At 35.4% G+C, this 18,582-nt stretch overlaps 3 protein-coding genes across 6 annotated transcripts; 1 reads left to right on the top strand and 2 right to left on the bottom strand.

The window, feature by feature from the left end:
• Positions 1–1,515: 1,515 nt before the first annotated feature.
• ND-20 (NADH dehydrogenase (ubiquinone) 20 kDa subunit) lies at positions 1,516–2,680 on the top strand. 2 transcript variants are annotated; one of them, XR_001847105.1, is made up of 3 exons: positions 1,516–1,626; positions 1,729–2,491; positions 2,522–2,678. XR_001847105.1 is itself a non-coding variant. In XM_017612723.1 (2 exons), exon 2 carries the CDS (start codon positions 1,748–1,750, stop codon positions 2,417–2,419), a length of 672 nt encoding a protein of 223 aa, XP_017468212.1. In that variant the 5' UTR covers positions 1,516–1,626; positions 1,729–1,747; the 3' UTR covers positions 2,420–2,680. The 2 variants fall into 2 exon arrangements, 1 of the variants encoding a protein (XP_017468212.1); XM_017612723.1 differs by having other exon boundaries at positions 1,729–2,680.
• Positions 2,681–2,967: 287 nt separating this feature from the next.
• Positions 2,968–17,132, bottom strand: LOC108360444 (2',5'-phosphodiesterase 12). 3 transcript variants are annotated; one of them, XM_017612720.1, is made up of 7 exons: positions 16,973–17,132; positions 4,872–5,154; positions 4,561–4,821; positions 3,818–4,498; positions 3,463–3,745; positions 3,258–3,409; positions 2,968–3,204 (listed from the first exon to the last, which is right to left on the bottom strand). In XM_017612720.1, the coding sequence occupies exons 2-7, from the start codon at positions 5,115–5,117 to the stop codon at positions 3,091–3,093; spliced, it is 1,737 nt and encodes a 578-aa protein (XP_017468209.1). In that variant the 5' UTR covers positions 5,118–5,154; positions 16,973–17,132; the 3' UTR covers positions 2,968–3,090. The 3 variants fall into 3 exon arrangements, with proteins under 3 accessions (XP_017468209.1, XP_017468208.1, XP_017468210.1); XM_017612719.1 differs by lacking the exon at positions 16,973–17,132 and having other exon boundaries at positions 4,872–5,541; XM_017612721.1 differs by lacking the exon at positions 16,973–17,132 and having other exon boundaries at positions 4,561–4,811; positions 4,872–4,963.
• On the bottom strand, positions 10,304–17,043 carry LOC108360446 (guanine nucleotide-binding protein subunit beta-1). The gene is made up of 3 exons (XM_017612722.1): positions 16,865–17,043; positions 15,984–16,502; positions 10,304–14,351 (listed from the first exon to the last, which is right to left on the bottom strand). Exon 3 carries the CDS (start codon positions 14,283–14,285, stop codon positions 13,263–13,265), a length of 1,023 nt encoding a protein of 340 aa, XP_017468211.1. The 5' UTR covers positions 14,286–14,351; positions 15,984–16,502; positions 16,865–17,043; the 3' UTR covers positions 10,304–13,262.
• Positions 17,133–18,582: the final 1,450 nt, after the last annotated feature.

Below are 18,582 nucleotides of genomic sequence, written 5' to 3' on the forward strand. Positions count from 1 at the left end.
CTTTATTTTGACTATAACTACGGGCCAATGTGTTTGTTGTAACTCATACTAATGACAGTATGGATATCTGCATATAATTTGCTAGTGTAATTTTTTACTTAAGCCCAAAATACAATAACTCAGTGGCAGTGGCGGTGGCAGTTTTTCGAAATCAGCTGTTTTTTAGAAAGTGTGGTGTTCAATGAAGCGAAGCTGCATCGTGAACTGGTTTGGGAGTTTCAACTCGTTCTTCCTTTCGCTCTATTCTTTGTTTACTTGTGGTACACAAATGTCAACGGCCAAGACGGCACAATCTTGTATTCTATCATTCTTGCGTTGGTATGAACTGGTTGTGTGAAAAACAGTTTCTCTATACGGCATTTCCACGCTTCGTAATTCGCTCTCATTCGTAATTCGCTCTCCTATTCGTCATTCGCCTTGGTAATTACCTTCCGAATTACGTTATTTCGCCATACGTGGAAACATAGTATTAGGTATTCATATTCGCACCCTGCATACCATGATTTTACAAGAATGATAGAATACAAGATTGCGCCGTCCTGGGTGTTGACATTTGTGTACCACAAGTAAACAAAGAATAGAGCGAAAAGAAGACCGAGTTGAAACAGCCAAAGCAGTTCACTTTACTGCGAAAAACGTGTTTTAATTTTGCTAAATGCGAAAATATTGCATTTTTCACCTAATCTATTAGAGAACAGTGAACATTGTAGTGCACTCCATTGCTTTACAATTGAAGCTGCTTCAGCAAACGTTTTAGTGCACTTCATTGCTTTGCAATTAAGGCTGCTGCAGAAAACTGCACCAGCATCTCTGCGGGACTGATAAGTTAACTTGCTAATGGAGGCTGCGTGGAACAGAAACAAAATCATTGTGAGGAAATGCTGTTAATATAATAATAGAGAAACATTTTGGGAACGGCTTTGTCGTGCCCTATGTACACAAAATGCACCGATTCGTCCCAGCGCTACACTTGTATCTACGCTTCTTGCATCTTGACGGTTGTCGCAATTTAACACACAGCACTTCATTGTATTAGTTTTTACGCAGTCTTCAACTCAAAAATCACTCACTAATTGCAAATTAACTGATTTTTCACTTATAATTCAAATTTCTCTTTCGCTGATATGTAAACAAAGGTTTATTTACAAGTTACCACAACTGTCAAAATCGGCAAAACCAAAGTAGCGGTACCACTGACGGCGCCACCTTTGTTTGCTGCACCGTGATGATTTTAGAGTATTCTTGACTTTCTGAATGGTTCCACAATTTTTTTTAATTTTCTATAAGAAATCGTATAGAAATTTGTGGATGTAGACGCGGATTTGTAAACAAAGCAGAATATGCGATAATTTGACATAACCGTCCTCATAATAAAAAGCATGGCTTCTTTCGCTATCCTGTAATTGATACGCCTTGCTCTCCTGTAAATTTGGGTGTCGTAAATTAGGCAGTTTCGCACCTCATCACCGACGGAGTTTTACTATCGTCTATTTCGTCTATTGGTCTTCATAGATGTATCGATAAATGAGTTATATTCATCAATATCGATACTTTATTGAAATTACTGTGATATTTGACGTTTGTTTTCCATTAAATTTTTGGCGAAAAGTCGGGTTATATAAAAAGGTTTTTTTTTGCATTTTTCATTCAATTTATGCTTAATTTTCACAACTACAAACACTTGTACGAATTAAAGTTGCGTCATAAATATTTTTTTATCTTATGCAGGACTCGGAAATAAAAAACAATGCTTCGCTCCGTAGCTTCATTGGTAAACAAAACACCCAAAGTGCTGGTCCGCACTTCTGGATCCCCGAGTGTTTTATATGGAGCTTTTGGGCCAGCACTGAATACATTGGCCTTGCGGCAGCAACAAACCATGCCGGTGGCAGATCCAAATAACCCACTTCCAAAGAGAAGTCCCTCACCGTTTGGCAAAAACCAGCCCAACATGGTGGAATGGTCAATTGCGCGTTTAGATGATCTTTTGAATTGGGGTCGTAAAGGTTCCATATGGCCCCTGACTTTCGGATTGGCTTGTTGTGCTGTGGAAATGATGCACATAGCTGCACCGCGATATGACATGGATCGTTACGGTGTTGTGTTTCGGGCATCCCCTCGTCAGGCAGATGTTATAATCGTTGCTGGCACACTTACTAATAAAATGGCCCCCGCTCTCCGTAAGGTATATGACCAGATGCCTGAGCCGCGTTGGGTTATTTCCATGGGCAGCTGTGCCAACGGTGGTGGATATTATCATTATTCATATTCCGTGGTTCGCGGATGTGACCGTATTATACCAGTTGATATTTATGTACCGGGATGTCCACCAACGGCCGAAGCGCTTATGTACGGTGTACTACAGCTGCAGAAAAAAGTTAAGCGAATGAAGACATTGCAAATGTGGTACAGGAAATAAATTGGAACGGCCTAGTACAATTAGTTTAAATTACGGAAGTTGCAGATGTAACCACTCTAATGTTGCCGTTAGACATGGAAGCATAATACTTTGCACTCTTTCGCAATTAAAAAAAAAATGAACACGGTAGATCACCCAAAAGTGGTTAAAAGACGTTTGCGGATAATTTCGAAAAGAAACGTGTATATTTATTAAGTGTGATAATCAAATATTGTTAAAAATATGAAGAATACGTTTAATAAATTTCTTCTGCACTCAATTACAAATATTTTTGTATGTAAGAAATTTTGGCTTTATCGTGTATTTGCATTTTTCTTTTGGATAATGGCCATTTACTGGTCTTGCAAAGTTAAGATGTTTGCCCACATATAAATGATGAAGCAATTTATTTGCAGTGTCTAACGGGACCCTAAGTTAAAGTTTTAATTAAAATTAATTTTCGTATTGCTTACAACATTATTTTATTATTTACAATTGAGTCAGCGGAAAAGTATCATATTTGCAGATACATTCAACGATTTTTTAACACTTCCTCAGCCCAATTTAAAATTCATTGCAGATATTTGCTTTTATCTTACATAATGAAAAAATTAAACTTCGGATACTCTGTTTATTGACAACAACTTTCTAGAAAGCGTTTACTGGCGTTATTTGTTAGACTTTAAAATTTACTAAATGCTCTTAAACTTTATATCAGCGACCAACGCCACATGGTCTGAGGGAAAAACAACCGACGGTATTGCTGTATGACATTGTAACTCATCTTCTGTAGGCAGGGGAACCACCTGTAGGAATAATATTCTTTAATTAATTCGTAGTAAAAAAATATAAAAATCACCTGCTCAACTTCCAGGCAGTTACTTTGGTAAAATATATAATCCAGGCACGCTGCAAATGCGTGTGTATAGTTTGTATATGAAGGCGTCCCACAAGCGGATTTCATATTAAATGGTTGCGAAAGGGTAACATTTTGAACCGCTTCTTCAGTATCTGAAATGGAAACGTAATGGATCAATTTGAAATTTAACATTTTGTTATCTTACTGCTTGACCAGTCTGCACAATCTCTTCCTACAGTCCCTTCTATCATTAATTTGTAAATCCCACATTCCGGGACGCTATTGAAATCGCCACAAAAGATCAATGATAACTCATTCTTGTTAGACAAATTAAGTTTCGTTGCGAGGTCCTCATATACGTGGCTGATGTAAGTCATTGCAAAACCCATTTGTAAAAGTCGTATGTGATCCGCATCCGGATGAAAATATAGGTGAGTATTTGCCACTAGCAAATACCGCCCATTAGCTTTACATTTCAACACAGTAATCTTTAAGAAAAATAATATAACGTTATTAATCAAGAAAAAAAATGTCATTGTTTAGCACACATATGTACGTACCAGGAGGGTTGTGGATCTATCACAAATACGATCCAAGAGCTTCTCATTGTCTTTGATCTTACCATACAATATTTGAAACTGCGGGATATTGCGTATCGCTTCTCCAATATTAATCTCATATTTACTATGTAAATCGAATCGAGACTTTCGATAAAACGTCGCAACACCCTCTCCACAAGTTCCTTTTTGAGCGATCATGCCATCATATTCCAGTTCGTCAGAACCCAAAATAGGTGTCAGATCCAAATCGAATATTTTCAAATCAACCTCCTGTAAACAAATTATGTCCGCATTGTAACCAATTATTTCTTTTAAAACTAATTGCTTGCGGTATTCAATTTTCAATGCATATGGTGGACAGTAAGGGAAAAGATGCGTACGAGTGTAGTCACTGTCCGCATATAAATCAGCGAGAATGTTATACGACACAATTCGAAAAGAATCGTCGCTCAGTTTGGATTTGGTGAAACAGTGCCTTGTTTCAAAGGGGCACTTTCCAGGACCAGCTTGTATTTCATTTTTAGTGATTTGCTCAACAGTCGGACCAAGTTCACCTACTTCATTTCCAGGTGTTAGCTTGAATTTTAGAAAGTGTCCTATATCGTTATTGGTGCTATCATAGTGAAAGCCATCGCCGCAATGCTTCCAATCAGCTCCTCTCTCGAGGTCTCCACTTGTTGGCTACATTCGAGAAAAATCATTTCTTCAATCAAGATGAGAAAATAAAAAAATAAACCAATTACCTTTTTTGCTTTATACCATTTTCCAATGCTATGGTTTCGGTCAGAAAACTGCAATTCAACTTTGCTCGGATAGACCCTGAAGCCTGCCATTATATTTATAGGTAAGGTTAAATTTACTACCCACGGCATGTTATATACTATCTGAAAATGTTTATCTATTATGCGAAGTTTTAAGTCGCTCAATTTTTCATCCAAGAGCTTTGCAAAAGTCATGTTTTCTACTCTTTTATTGAGGTCGGATCGCAGTATTTCTACAGGAATCTAAATACAATTTAAATGAAATAAACTTGATTAAAATTATGTCGACGTACCTCATCTAAGCTATAACCCGATAGGTCCTTTAAATCCGACAGCGATTTTTTCTTGCTCTTTTTGGCTCCTTTATTCAGTACTTTTTCTAAATTATTTCGTATGCGGATCAACGCGTCCTCTATGTTTTCGTTTATTTTACGACAAAAGTTAAAATCTCTATCCACTCGCAATTCTTGATTGGTATATCGAAAGTTTATGTGAAGCTCCTGGCTGTCACCACTACGACGGAGGTACACTGTATCCATTTCGTACTTAGGTCGAAGACAACGCGCGGTACGTGCACTAAAAGACCAAATTGGATCAGATAAAAAGAGTTTCCTATATAAGGGGTTAGAAAATTTTTGATTTTTCCTGATCCCTGCTAAAGGGTCCAATCCGAATCTCGAAGAAATAAGTCGTAAGCTCATGGAAATCAATTTGTCACATCAAGTATTGGGTGACACAAAAACAATAGGGCTGTCAAACTATCGATAGCACTATAGACACTATCGATGGTTACACTTTTTTTAATTATCGATTGATAGTCGGGACTTGACTCTCGTTACATCTTTTCATCACAAAATTCTCGGAAGTAAAAACTTCCAAAAGTAAAGTAAAAGCGGTGTGATGCTTCGGCAGGTACGGATTTTGAAAGTAAGTAATAATTACATTCAACAATTTTATTGAGCTTGAGGCTGTTTTTGCATGAACATGGCATGTAATAAGTCTCAAATGAAGTGAATAATTTAAAATCCTATTCTATTTAATATAATAGGTGTGTACTCGTATTGAGAGGACAAAATTCTCTAGCAGCAAAAGTTCTTAGAATTTAGCAGCATTCGCTCTCAAAGAGACGAAATATCAACAGAAGTACGAGAACGCAAAATTTTAAAAACCTTGCCACCTTCGAAACAGCTGATCACTTGCATAGTTGCCACTGGTGATTAATTTGGCAATTTACTTTCTGCTTGGTGCATTATCCCCCGATTTGGCATTTTATACAATTGAATAGTTTTGGATAAGAAAAACCTTTTTGAAATACAAATTAATTATATTGGAATGAATAAGTTATTTTTCTCATAATTATTTGTGATATCACATGGTGACGCATTCAAAAACAAGAGTAGAGAGATGTAGCTTTAAAATTATAAAATTTTCATTTCAACAATAAACCTACCAAAACCGAAAACTTCAGCAAAAAAACATTTCAGCATGCTGCATTTAAATCTATTTTGGTATATTTAAAGGAAAATTATGGTACAAACGAAGAATGGCATACGGCAACCATAGTCCGCACACACTAAAGTACAAAAAACGGGAGGTTAATAGTAAATTAACGAAAAATAAACTCAACAAACGTTGTGCTTATTAAATTTACTCACTTTTTCGTTGTATACTAGCGTTAATAAAATTTGCAATAAATAACACAAAAAGGCCATATTTTCTTTTGTTTATTTACAAACATGTGTTTATGATCAGCTGTGAAATTTACAGTNAATTTAGCAGCATTCGCTCTCAAAGAGACGAAATATCAACAGAAGTACGAGAACGCAAAATTTTAAAAACCTTGCCACCTTCGAAACAGCTGATCACTTGCATAGTTGCCACTGGTGATTAATTTGGCAATTTACTTTCTGCTTGGTGCATTATCCCCCGATTTGGCATTTTATACAATTGAATAGTTTTGGATAAGAAAAACCTTTTTGAAATACAAATTAATTATATTGGAATGAATAAGTTATTTTTCTCATAATTATTTGTGATATCACATGGTGACGCATTCAAAAACAAGAGTAGAGAGATGTAGCTTTAAAATTATAAAATTTTCATTTCAACAATAAACCTACCAAAACCGAAAACTTCAGCAAAAAAACATTTCAGCATGCTGCATTTAAATCTATTTTGGTATATTTAAAGGAAAATTATGGTACAAACGAAGAATGGCATACGGCAACCATAGTCCGCACACACTAAAGTACAAAAAACGGGAGGTTAATAGTAAATTAACGAAAAATAAACTCAACAAACGTTGTGCTTATTAAATTTACTCACTTTTTCGTTGTATACTAGCGTTAATAAAATTTGCAATAAATAACACAAAAAGGCCATATTTTCTTTTGTTTATTTACAAACATGTGTTTATGATCAGCTGTGAAATTTACAGTTCTCTTTCACATTTTGCTCTCTCAATTTCCCTTACTTTGCAAGTTTTTTGGGTACGAGAACGCCAAACCAGTAAAAGTTTTCTAAAATTTAAGATAGTTGAGCATACGAGTAAACTCCTAATAATATATAGCAATTAATAACATGCGCAATGCGGTATTTTCCAATACCATCTACATCCACTGATTCGGAACGAATATTTAGCAAGGCTTTGTTCATTATTTTCGAGAGAATAGTTGTGTTCTTTTACAAATTATCCAGTAACTTGCCAGTAATTCTCCAGTAACTTAATTTCTGAGAATTCGCTCTCATAGCACAAAAGTACAAGAACGCAAAACCAGTAATAATTTGCAAGTTTTACGAACAGCTGATTAATTTGTTGTTTATTCGCAGCTAGTTCCTATTAAAACAATATATATTATATTTAAATAGGTTTATTTTGTCAATTTCAACTATGAAAACCTCGTAAACATTTCTTTTATTAGTTTTAATTCCACCCAGCAACACGCGATCAGCTGTTTTTCTCACTTACAAGTTCTTACTAGCAAAAATTTATCCAGTAAAAACTAGCAACTTCTCCTCAGAAAGAAATGTCAATTTGCGCTCTCAATTTCCCCTTTCTTACAAGTTTTTTGGGTACAAGAACACCAAAACGTGATAGTTAGTACAAACTGGTACAAACTATCGCGTACAAGAACGCTACTAATATGTGCCCCAAAGCCAAAAAACGATGATTTGATTATATTGGGTCGTCGAGCGATCTTTTAAAAACCTGCTTTAAAATTAATATCCACTTGAAATTTTAAAAGTACAACAAAGTACAAGTACATTAAAAAATTATCTAACTAAGAATTGTTTTAACAAAAATTACATAATTAATGAAAATATAGGTTTTCTTGTTGATGCTTTTCAACAAATGAAATGTTGATTCTATTTAGTTATTGAAGGCGCTTTTTGAGCTCTAAATGTGAATATAAAGTGTACTAAATTTGTTGTTCTTGATTCTATGAATTATACAGCCCAATTCTGAATACTGCCGGGGAGTTTGTTCTCTGGGAATTTGTTTCTCCCGGAAAAGAAAAACTCCAATAATTAACTCCCAGCGAGTAGATTTTCCCCGAAAATTTGGGAGTAGGAAATTCGAACTTCGAAAGAGTTGTTTGACACTTTTTTGACAGCTCAACTCCACCATTTAAAATAAAAAATTCTCAAAGAATTTTCTTTCATAATAGGAGGAAAGGGAAAAGAGAAACACTCCCGGGGGGTTTCTGTTCAGAATCGGCCTGATATGTTAAAAATAGTTTAGCTGCAGTACAGGCTTGTACTATGTTCTGACCGCCATCGAAAACATGTTTTCGTTGCTAAAACTAGTTTTCGGCCTAATATCATGTTCTGCCCGACAACTTGTTCGAAAATCGAGGATCCTATATTTTTTACTTGCACATTATTTGGCTGTGTTCATAAATTGATTTTTTTTTTTTTTTTTGATTTTTTTGAGGTTAGGATTTTCATGCATTAGTATTTGACAGATCACGTGGGATTTCAGACATGGTGTCAAAGAGAAAGATGCTCAGTATGCTTTGACATTTCATCATGAATAGACTTACTAACGAGCAACGCTTGCAAATCATTGAATTTTATTACCAAAATCAGTGTTCGGTTCGAAATGTGTTTCGCGCTTTACGTCCGATTTATGGTCTACATAATCGACCAAGTGAGCAAACAATTAATGCGATTGTGACCAAGTTTCGCACTCAGTTTACTTTATTGGACATTAAACCAACCACAGATCTTGGTGTAAAACCGTATAAAATACAGCTCGTGCAAGAACTGAAGCCGAACGATCTGCCACAACGTCGAATTTTCAGTGAATGGGCCCTAGAAAAGTTGGCAGAAAATCCGCTTTTTTATCGACAAATTTTGTTCAGCGATGAGGCTCATTTCTGGTTGAATGGCTTCGTAAATAAGCAAAATTGCCGCATTTGGAGTGAAGAGCAACCAGAAGCCGTTCAAGAACTGCCCATGCATCCCGAAAAATGCACTGTTTGGTGTGGTTTGTACGCTGGTGGAATCATTGGACCGTATTTTTTCAAAGATGCTGTTGGACGCAACGTTACGGTGAATGGCGATCGCTATCGTTCGATGCTAACAAACTTTTTGTTGCCAAAAATGGAAGAACTGAACTTGGTTGACATGTGGTTTCAACAAGATGGCGCTACATGCCACACAGCTCGCGATTCTATGGCCATTTTGAGGGAAAACTTCGGAGAACAATTCATCTCAAGAAATGGACCGGTAAGTTGGCCACCAAGATCATGCGATTTGACGCCTTTAGACTATTTTTTGTGGGGCTACGTCAAGTCTAAAGTCTACAGAAATAAGCCAGCAACTATTCCAGCTTTGGAAGACAACATTTCCGAAGAAATTCGGGCTATTCCGGCCGAAATGCTCGAAAAAGTTGCCCAAAATTGGACTTTCCGAATGGACCACCTAAGACGCAGCCGCGGTCAACATTTAAATGAAATTATCTTCAAAAAGTAAATGTCATGGACCAATCTAACGTTTCAAATAAAGAACCGATGAGATTTTGCAAATTTTATGCGTTTTTTTTTTTAAAAAAGTTATCAAGCTCTTAAAAAATCACCCGTTAGTTTCTACCGAACTGCATTCGATGCTTCAGTCATTGCTTACCGGGAGGCGACTATTATCATTTCGTTAAGATATACGAACCACCGCACTCACCGGTTCGTAGTACCCAACCCGAAATACAATTATTTTTTGTTTACACTAACTAAGCAAATGTATTTTTTATTTAAATTTCAGTTTATTTTAATTATAATTACAGATTTAAATATGAGTTGAGATGTTTTAAATTTTATTTCATTTACGTTACATCGAGCGATCCCTTATTCTGGTATCATTCTTTATTTATATTTAGGTAATTTTTGTTCAGCTGTTTTTACATTTAATTTTGGCTTCTAAACACAATTGCGTATCTTATACTTTTCTGAACTAAAAATATATGTAACTTCTCTCCACAGAGGATGCACGTATTATGCGTATGGCTTTCATTTTAATACATACAAAATGAAATATAAAGTTCATTCTTCTGGTTAAAAATTTATTTGTTGTAGGAAACGTGCGGCTATAAAAAGTGAACTTATAAAGGGGAAAGGGGTTAGTATGAATAATGATTCAAAAAGTTAAATAATTTTAACTCAAGAAAAGCTTATGTCAAACTTTTGATATACATTTTTATATGTATGTATATATATGTATATTTTTTATGTTTTCATAAGATTCGAAATGTGTAACACCGGAAGAATACCAGTAAAGTGAGAAATATAGAAATTCAAAGGTTAAGCCCACGGCAGGTTTGTGGCATTAAAAAGGTACAGCTGTGCCAAAGTGAGAGGAGGGGAAATTAAAACTTAAAACCATTAATCTTCAAAGCTCCCGTAGGAACACGAAACGCAATGCAAAATGTTACACTAAATGCAGCTAGTCGTTCTTCGGTTAGTTTTTGCTCATTTTTTACCTTACTGTTATAGTGCTCGAATTTCTAAAGCACAAAAAACGAAAAATAAATACATTCATAATTGTTTAAAGCTCAATTTAATACAGTATAAGTTTAAAATATAAAATGAGAAAACAATAAAATACATGTAGTATGTAACCAGTTGGTGATTCACCTCAACTATTACAAGAATGCAAAAATCTGCTTGTATAAAATATAATTATGCATTTTATAACTTTATGCTTTCAGTTGCAGGTATGGATTTTGTTATCGTCAACAATTCTGTGCGCATTTGCAAGTATGCATGCTTGATTTGATCCACAAAGACATTACATTATTCAATATTCATAAACATTATTTTATCATGTATACATTAAACAAATATGTAAGTCAATTTTATTACATAATTAGTTTTATATAAGTATACTCCACCGGCGAAATGTATGTATACCATAAAATATAAAATAATTTGCAATGCAACCGGTTAAAAATCATAATTGTTTTTTTTCTTAATTAATTAGTAACAGATAGCATAAAATTGAAAGTGTGCGCTTTTGTTGTATATTTTTTGACATTTTATAGTGTTACGTGTGCGTTTGCAAATCTTGTAGGTGTTATGGATACAAAAATAATTTAAAGTATTTGCTTCATGCCACAGAGTTTGTACATGTTTTCTACATATAATATTTAGTTGTGCTTAAGAACTGAAGTATAAAGAGGTGGAGCTCAGACCAAACATTATGGATCTAATCGAAATCAAGTCGCATTGGCCAATGAACGAAAATCACAAATACATTTTTAGGACAAATCTTATGACAATCTGGGGTGAATGTGATCACTGTACCCTTTTTTGTTGGTTGCAGAAGCGACTGTAGGCTTTGCCTTGTGCGAAATAAGTTATCTATGCCAAAGATATCTAAGTGATTATTGCATTGTAAAGGTGTAAAAAGCAATGGGGATTGCACCAAATACAGAAACTTGTTAATTGTTCAATAGAGCGACGTTGGATATCAACAATAAATTATGTCGGCACGTATACTGGGAAAAAATTTGGAAAAATCATCATGGGCATACATTTTATCGATGGATAGTTAAATTTGTGTTCATAATTTTCATCTAGTGGTATGGAAATGTTTCGGTATCTACGTATGTATGTACATGCAACCATGAAGTGTTATTTGTCAATTCGATTTCGCATGCTTTATGTACTACATCCTTTTTTAACAATCTTTTGCCGTTTCTGCAAGCGTTTACATTTACAAATCACAGCAAGTCCAAAAGACTAAAAATGAGTCATATTAATGTGTCCAAGCATTTGTATTACCCTCCTGCTTCTGCTTCAATAAAACTCATGATGTTTCCGCACCAAGAATCGTATCTGTATAGAATTTCTCACTTGCCTCTACGCGATATACATACATATGTATGTGTATATTTGAATAAACATTTCCTTGTTATGCAAGCGATACCTTTACGAATATATGTGCAATCTCTGATTACAAATAACTGTTTTCTATGTACCAAATGAAATTGTGCATTTCTTCTTTTTTCTGCCGTTATGCCTTTTGTCTCCTCAGTGATCTTGTATACCAATTTTTCTGATACATAATTCGAAATCAGATTTATCATATGCACCAACTATCGCGACTTTTGCATGTTTTTTGTTTTGCTAGCGGGGTGATCATTGTGATATTTCTACTGCTGATGCCGCTGCTAATGTTATCTTTTGAATAATTTACTTTATAAATTATTTTACGAATCATTAAGTTTAGTTTCTCATCCTATCCTTTTATTTATTTTTATTTTTTGTATTATGTATTTATGATTTTTGCTATTGCTGCTGCTAGCTTATATGGCCATATATAAAATTTATTCGTTTACTTTTTAATTTTCTTTGAATAATTTTATAATTTTGAGTTGTATATAAATTAGGGCTTAAAATTAATAAGAAAAATTTATAAATCTTATTGGGTTTCTTTTCATATTTTCTTTGCTCCTTATGTTTTAGATTTTATTTCTATAACCCTTTTTGCTTGATCATTTCGGTTTCAATTTCTTGCTGTGGTTTTGTAAATGCGTTTTCAACAGATTTCGCTGCGACTTAAACTTTGTTAAAGACTTCGCTTTTTTGATGATTTTTGTGCTGTGCTTCCTCTCTATGCCTCAGCATTCTTTTACTTCTAATCATATTTTTTTCTTGCATAATTTTTCTTAGTGGCTTTATTTTTTCACTTTGCTGTTTTTGGTTTTTATTTTTATTTTTATGCGTATGGTTTTTTTCAGTTTGAATTTACTTTTAACTTATATGTTTTTATGTATATATTTTATATAAATAATTTGTTTAATGTAAGCTTGTATATAAATCGTTTATGTGTGTCAGCATATGCTTCCGTCTTATCCGTCCAGTGTCCCGTTGCCCCTTTTACCGGGTGTTCGATTGTTCGAGTGTTATATTGTTGTGTATGCGTGTTTACTAGTTGGATTTTGTGTATTATATGTATGTAAAAATCTAAATTTACTGCCGCAAAATGGAGGATAATGAGGTCTAGGAGCGTGGAAAGTGGCCGCATGATAATGGTTCTGGTTGTTTGAACTCTTGGTGAGTTGGGAAAGTGCTTGCCTTTATTTCGTAACTAAATATTTATTTTACACTACTCCATAGCCCACTCCTTCCACACTTATATCCGCATCTCATCCACTTATGGCTTGGAAACGCACAGTCGCCAACACTTTAATTCCACACACGCAAAAATGAATCCCATGAGCCCGTTGCGACGGCCATTCCATTTTCGGTCACCCCTAGGCATGAGACGCGATTATCATGGCCAGCTAAAATACCGGAACGTTCTGCTTTCATTGTATCCCAGACATTGCAATTGAAGTCGTCGTAACCGGCAAGAAGCAAACGTCCGCTCTTTGAAAACGCGACTGACGTAATACCGCAGATAATGTTGTCGTGCGAATACATGGCCAGTTCCTGATCGGCGCGAATATCGAAAAGGCGGCATGTGGCATCATCAGAACCTGTTGCAAATGCTTGGCCGTTCGGGAAGAAAGTCACCGCATTGATGTCAGACTCGTGACCGGGAAAAGTTTGTTTACAAACACCTTCACGAATATCCCATAACTTGGCGGAGGCATCACAAGCACCTGACACAAATGTTTTGCACCCTGGCGCCAACGATAACGCCATTACGTCTCCAGTGTGGCCCAAGAAGGAGGTTACCTGTTGGCCGGTCTCAATATCCCAGAGACCACAAGTCATATCGCCAGAGCTGGTAACAATCTGATTGTCATCCAGGAAGCGACAGCATGACAGATAGCCACCGTGGCCAGGCAGCTCACGCGAGACGCGCACATTGCCCTCGCGGGTTTTCAAATTGTAGATTGAACACATGTTGTCAAGGCCTCCACAGGCTACATAGCTACCCGAAGGCGCATATGCGCACGTCATCACCCATGAGGACCGCAATGGTATGGCGTGCACCTTGTTGGTGGTGTGTGAGTCCCATACGATCAATTTTCCATCCTGTGATGCAGACACCAAATTCCTCGAGTCGCTGCCCCAATGCATTGCATAGATTTTTGCCAAATGACCTCGCAGAGTTCGACGTGTTCGCATTTGAATGCGGCCTATAGGTTCCAACGAAGCTGCGGCTTGCACTAAACTTGTGTCACATGCAGCCTTGCGTGCATCACGTATGGCATTTTTAAGAGATTCAGCTTCTTGTCTTAGGCTATCTAACTCATTCATTTCGATGGTCTTGCTGTCAACCTTACTGTTGTAAAATTTTGTTTACTTTTTTATTTCTCGAAGCTCCTAAACATATGCAAAATTGAATATCAATTTAATTTATGTTTTAAAGGCTAGTGCATGATACAGAAAATAAGGTAAGTGTCTTTGTCACTTTTTCGTCGCTATATAACCAACTAAAATCCGCAAAATTTTTATATTTATATTATCTATCCATCTAATATTAATTATATGTTTATTTACAAACATTTGTTCCTTAGATGAAGGCTAATGCTCTAATACCACTTTAAGTCAATAAGATGATAATTGTAGTTCTAGTTTGCACACTAACAATAAATCATCAATTCTGTTTCACACCTCCTTCAATACAGAACAGTAAAAATATAGGTATGTAGGCAATTTAATTTTGTATACACGTACCGGAAATGGATAATACTCACTTTTTGAAATGTCATGTATACCATGGGTATAAAAAGTAAATTTCAAGTTACTTAAAAGACATGGGTAAATCATATTTGGCCAACAACTGTTATTATAGCATTTAGCATCATTTCCCAAAAACTGGGGCATATTTATAGTCGAAATAAAGTCTACTCTAAAGTTAGTTGCAGCTTTTTTGACAGATATTCTATAGAAGCTTATGTCAAGTAATAGTAAAGGCAGAGTCTACACACACGCGCCACGGTAATTTTTACCGTAGATCCACGGTAAAATTACGTGGATTATGTTGCCGGAGAAGTGGGGCAGAAAGAACTAGTTTATGTGTAGGCGGCCAAAGGCCGCGCTTAGGGATTATAACCCTTACTACTAGAATTCTCCTTTCTGTATTACCGGAGAAGTGGGACAAAACTTCTTTCGGCGTAGGCGGCCTTCGGTCGCGCTTAGGGATTATAACCCTTACTACTCAGAATTCTCCTTTGTGTTGCCAAGCCAGGGGGTGCTTAGGAATTATAACCCTTCCTACTCAGAATTCTCTTTTGTGTTGCCGAAGACAGGGGGCAGAACTTCTTACTGCGTAGGCGGCCGCGCTTAGGGATTATAACCCTTACTACTCAGAATTCTCCATTCTGTGTTGCTGGAGAAGTGGGACGGAACTTCTTTCGGCGAAATTTTTACCGTGGATCTACTGTAATTTTACGTGGATCCACTGTAAAAGTTAGTGTGGCGCGTGTAGGTAGACACTCCCAATAGTAAATAATCGTGTCGGTATAGGAAATTCCAATAGTCCTGGCAACATTAAGAAATAATCAGATGGCATTAAAGACATTAAAAACTTTGAAAATAAGTACAATAGAATTTTATTAATCTAAAAAAAAGGTTTGGGCGTGGTTATTTAATTTAATGTAACATTTAAATGTTTTTAAGGCCGGTAACTCATCTGTTACAGTACAGAAAAAAATAGTTAAACTTTACTTAAGTCTATTTCTACTTTAAAATAGAAAAGTTGACGGCCTCTACTACTATATACTACTACTATACTAAACGTTTTTAAAATATAGATGAAAACATAATTATTTTGTAGATAATCCCAAACTTAAATTGGGTTACGCCACTGCGAATTTTTCACAATTGAGCAACTGTCAAAAATCGGGTTTTTAATCAGAGCTGTTTATTGAAATTACCTTATTTTTTGTATCATGAGCTAGCATACGATAATATTCTTTATATATGTGCATATATGTTTGTCAAAATGTATACCTATAGATTTTCCGACGATGTTAAAAGGGTGAATTAAGGGTGCGGTTTTTTGTCCTCTGTTTATAGGCTGGCAACTTGAAGTGATCGCAATCAATTTTGTTTTAACAAAGATTTGTGCGTACACTATTTAAGTATGTTTTTTTTAGAAAAAAAGAGTTCTAAAAAACTGGGATTTTTTCGGTGATGTCCAAATACTTTGCGTTCCTCTACGTTCGCTTATTTTTGCTGCTGTATGTATATGTATATTTCCAATTTTTTTCTTTTCACTACTCCACCGAAATATCTATGTGGAGCACAATCCAATTTGTTGCCTAGTAATCAACGCATTTACAAAAAAATGTCCTTTAAAAATTTAATTCACTTTTACAATTTTTTAACTGTTTTTAATCTACCGATGAATTAAAAACTTTTTCTTTGCCGTTCCGTTCTCTTCTACTTGGCTCTACTTTTTTGGTACACCAAAATCGCTTATAATTCGCACCACCAATAGGGAGACTTGATGGAGAACGAAGGCAGCGACTGCGACAGCAGAAGCAGCGATGTACGTAGTTGTCGAACAAGACGGACATACGAGCATCAAATACGATAGTAGTTGTGCCGTTGCAGCAACAGAGGAGCGAATTTAACGAAAATTCAACGAGCAAATCACCAAATAGTTGTCGCATTCACACCAATTAGAAATCCAGACCAACAAAAGCAAATGTAGAAAAGAGAAGAAAAGATTGAGAAAAGAAAAATCAATTTTAGATATTTTTTTGTCGGATCTGTAGCTCGTTGCGCTGCTCCCTTTAATATGGAGCATTTACTCCACACTATGGGGTGCTTCTTCTTTCATTAACACTAAGCATATTACTAATTTTTCCATGTAATTTTTTCCTTACACTTTCCCAACTCTTTATGCAAGTCAAATCCCTATTTAAAGTATTTAAAACCTCGGAACTTTTTCAAACATAGATGTGTATATTTATATATTAAATCATCACACTAACTTTAATTTTTCAAAATTCCTGGTGCAATATATTTTCACATTCAATCAACTCGGAGCACAACTACACTGCTTTAATTTTACTACTTCCTGGAGGAGTGAGCGGTAATAACCAAAAGTGCTGCCGCTGTCGCTGCCACTGTTTTCGCAGCAAATTTGACAATTCGGCCAACACCTATCATGAATAGTGTGACCAGATTGCCCCAAAAATCGAAGCTAAATTGATTTTGCAAATGGTTTGAAAATGTTACACCCTGTAAAAAATGAAATTGAAAAGGCGTGTGCTTATACCTAAAACATCTTCACCAGCTCGACGTATGCCGCAAAAACGGGTACCTTACCAAAATACAAAATAACTTCTCATCAGGTGAATAACGGGTAAGTTCAGGATAAGAACAAAATTTTGGAAATATTTATGCGGAAAATGATATACATATGTACTACGCTAAATAAATATAATTGCTTACAACATCAGTAGTAAGAAATTTTTTTTCGTTTTAAATATTTTTTAAAGCCATTTTGGTTCAAACACTTAAATAAAAAAATGAAAATTAGAAAGAAGCCACGAAAATAGACCTAAGATTCGAGGGTTAAAATCTACATCTGGCCTGAAAAGGGTTTATATGGCCACACTGATCAATTGAACGAAGGATGGGTCTCATTTTAACGAAAAAAATCCCATGCACAGGGTGGCAAGCTAGACAAACATCCGTCAGGGTACTTATGCTATGTTCACATAAAATAATTATAATTTGCCAAAAAACTAACATTCTTAGACTATGTTCAAACAGGCACCTAATTGGCAATTAATAATCTTTTCACCATTTTAAACCTTAATTGTTACCCAAGTTATCGTACAAAAATTCAAATTGTGTCAGATTCTCTGTGCTACGCTGCCAGTATGTTTAATTTTGACTTGGAGGCAAGGTGTATTAAACAAGGTGTGATTGACAACTCAGTGCGGCTCTCTTTTAAGGTACAATAATGTCAAAAAGTATAAACAAACGAATTAACCCTTAGTGATGCATGTATCTTGTCAGCACTGATACCCAATTTGATTATAGTTTTGTTTTACTTACATTAATCGGAATATATACATTTTGTCAATTAAATAAAACACATTTTTGTGTTTGTTTTTAATTGCCCAAGTTTTATGCTTTTGTGCGTTTGTTTTTATATTTACATTTTTTATCCTAAACATTATTCGACACTTATAAAAGTATGATTTTACATATGTTTCCAATTTTATATGAGAGCTTAACTCTAACAATTTTGAAATAAAGTTTTTTTTTCATGCGAAATAGTTTGGGTATAAACGAGCTCGTTTGAAAGTGCTTGACTCGGACGGACAACAAATGAAATCACTTTCTTTCAAGTGGTTTTCACAAACGCGAGATGAGTCACGTAGTACAACACCACATCGCTGTCGTCTTAACTCGCAACCAGGTGGTTTAAAACATCGCTCTATTTTCGTGTCCTGACTTCTATTGCATACAGCGCACTGTTCAAAAGTTTTGCTCCGTTTCATCTTGGTTTCCTTACATTAAATATTTAAGCAAAGTCGAACGTACATATTTACTTATTACCAAACTTTAAATGTGCTTACTTGCTCTC

Source organism: Rhagoletis zephyria, unplaced genomic scaffold, assembly GCF_001687245.7.
Source record: "Rhagoletis zephyria isolate East Lansing unplaced genomic scaffold, Rhagoletis_zephyria_1.1 Rzeph_scaffold_00573, whole genome shotgun sequence".
Classification (NCBI taxonomy): Eukaryota; Metazoa; Arthropoda; class Insecta; order Diptera; family Tephritidae; genus Rhagoletis; species Rhagoletis zephyria.

Excerpts from the sequence above, each read along its gene's own strand:
- ND-20 (XM_017612723.1), top strand. The coding sequence starts at position 1,748 with ATGCTTCGCTCCGTAGCTTCATTGGTAAACAAAACACCCAAAGTGCTG.
- LOC108360444 (XM_017612719.1), bottom strand. The coding sequence starts at position 5,279 with ATGAGCTTACGACTTATTTCTTCGAGATTCGGATTGGACCCTTTAGCA. Across the intron at positions 4,499-4,560 it reads AATGGTATAAAGCAAAAAAG|CCAACAAGTGGAGACCTCGA; the intron begins GTAATTGGTTTA and ends TCTCGAATGTAG. Across the intron at positions 3,746-3,817 it reads ATAGATCCACAACCCTCCTG|ATTACTGTGTTGAAATGTAA; the intron begins GTACGTACATAT and ends TTTTTCTTAAAG.
- LOC108360446 (XM_017612722.1), bottom strand. The coding sequence starts at position 14,285 with ATGAATGAGTTAGATAGCCTAAGACAAGAAGCTGAATCTCTTAAAAAT.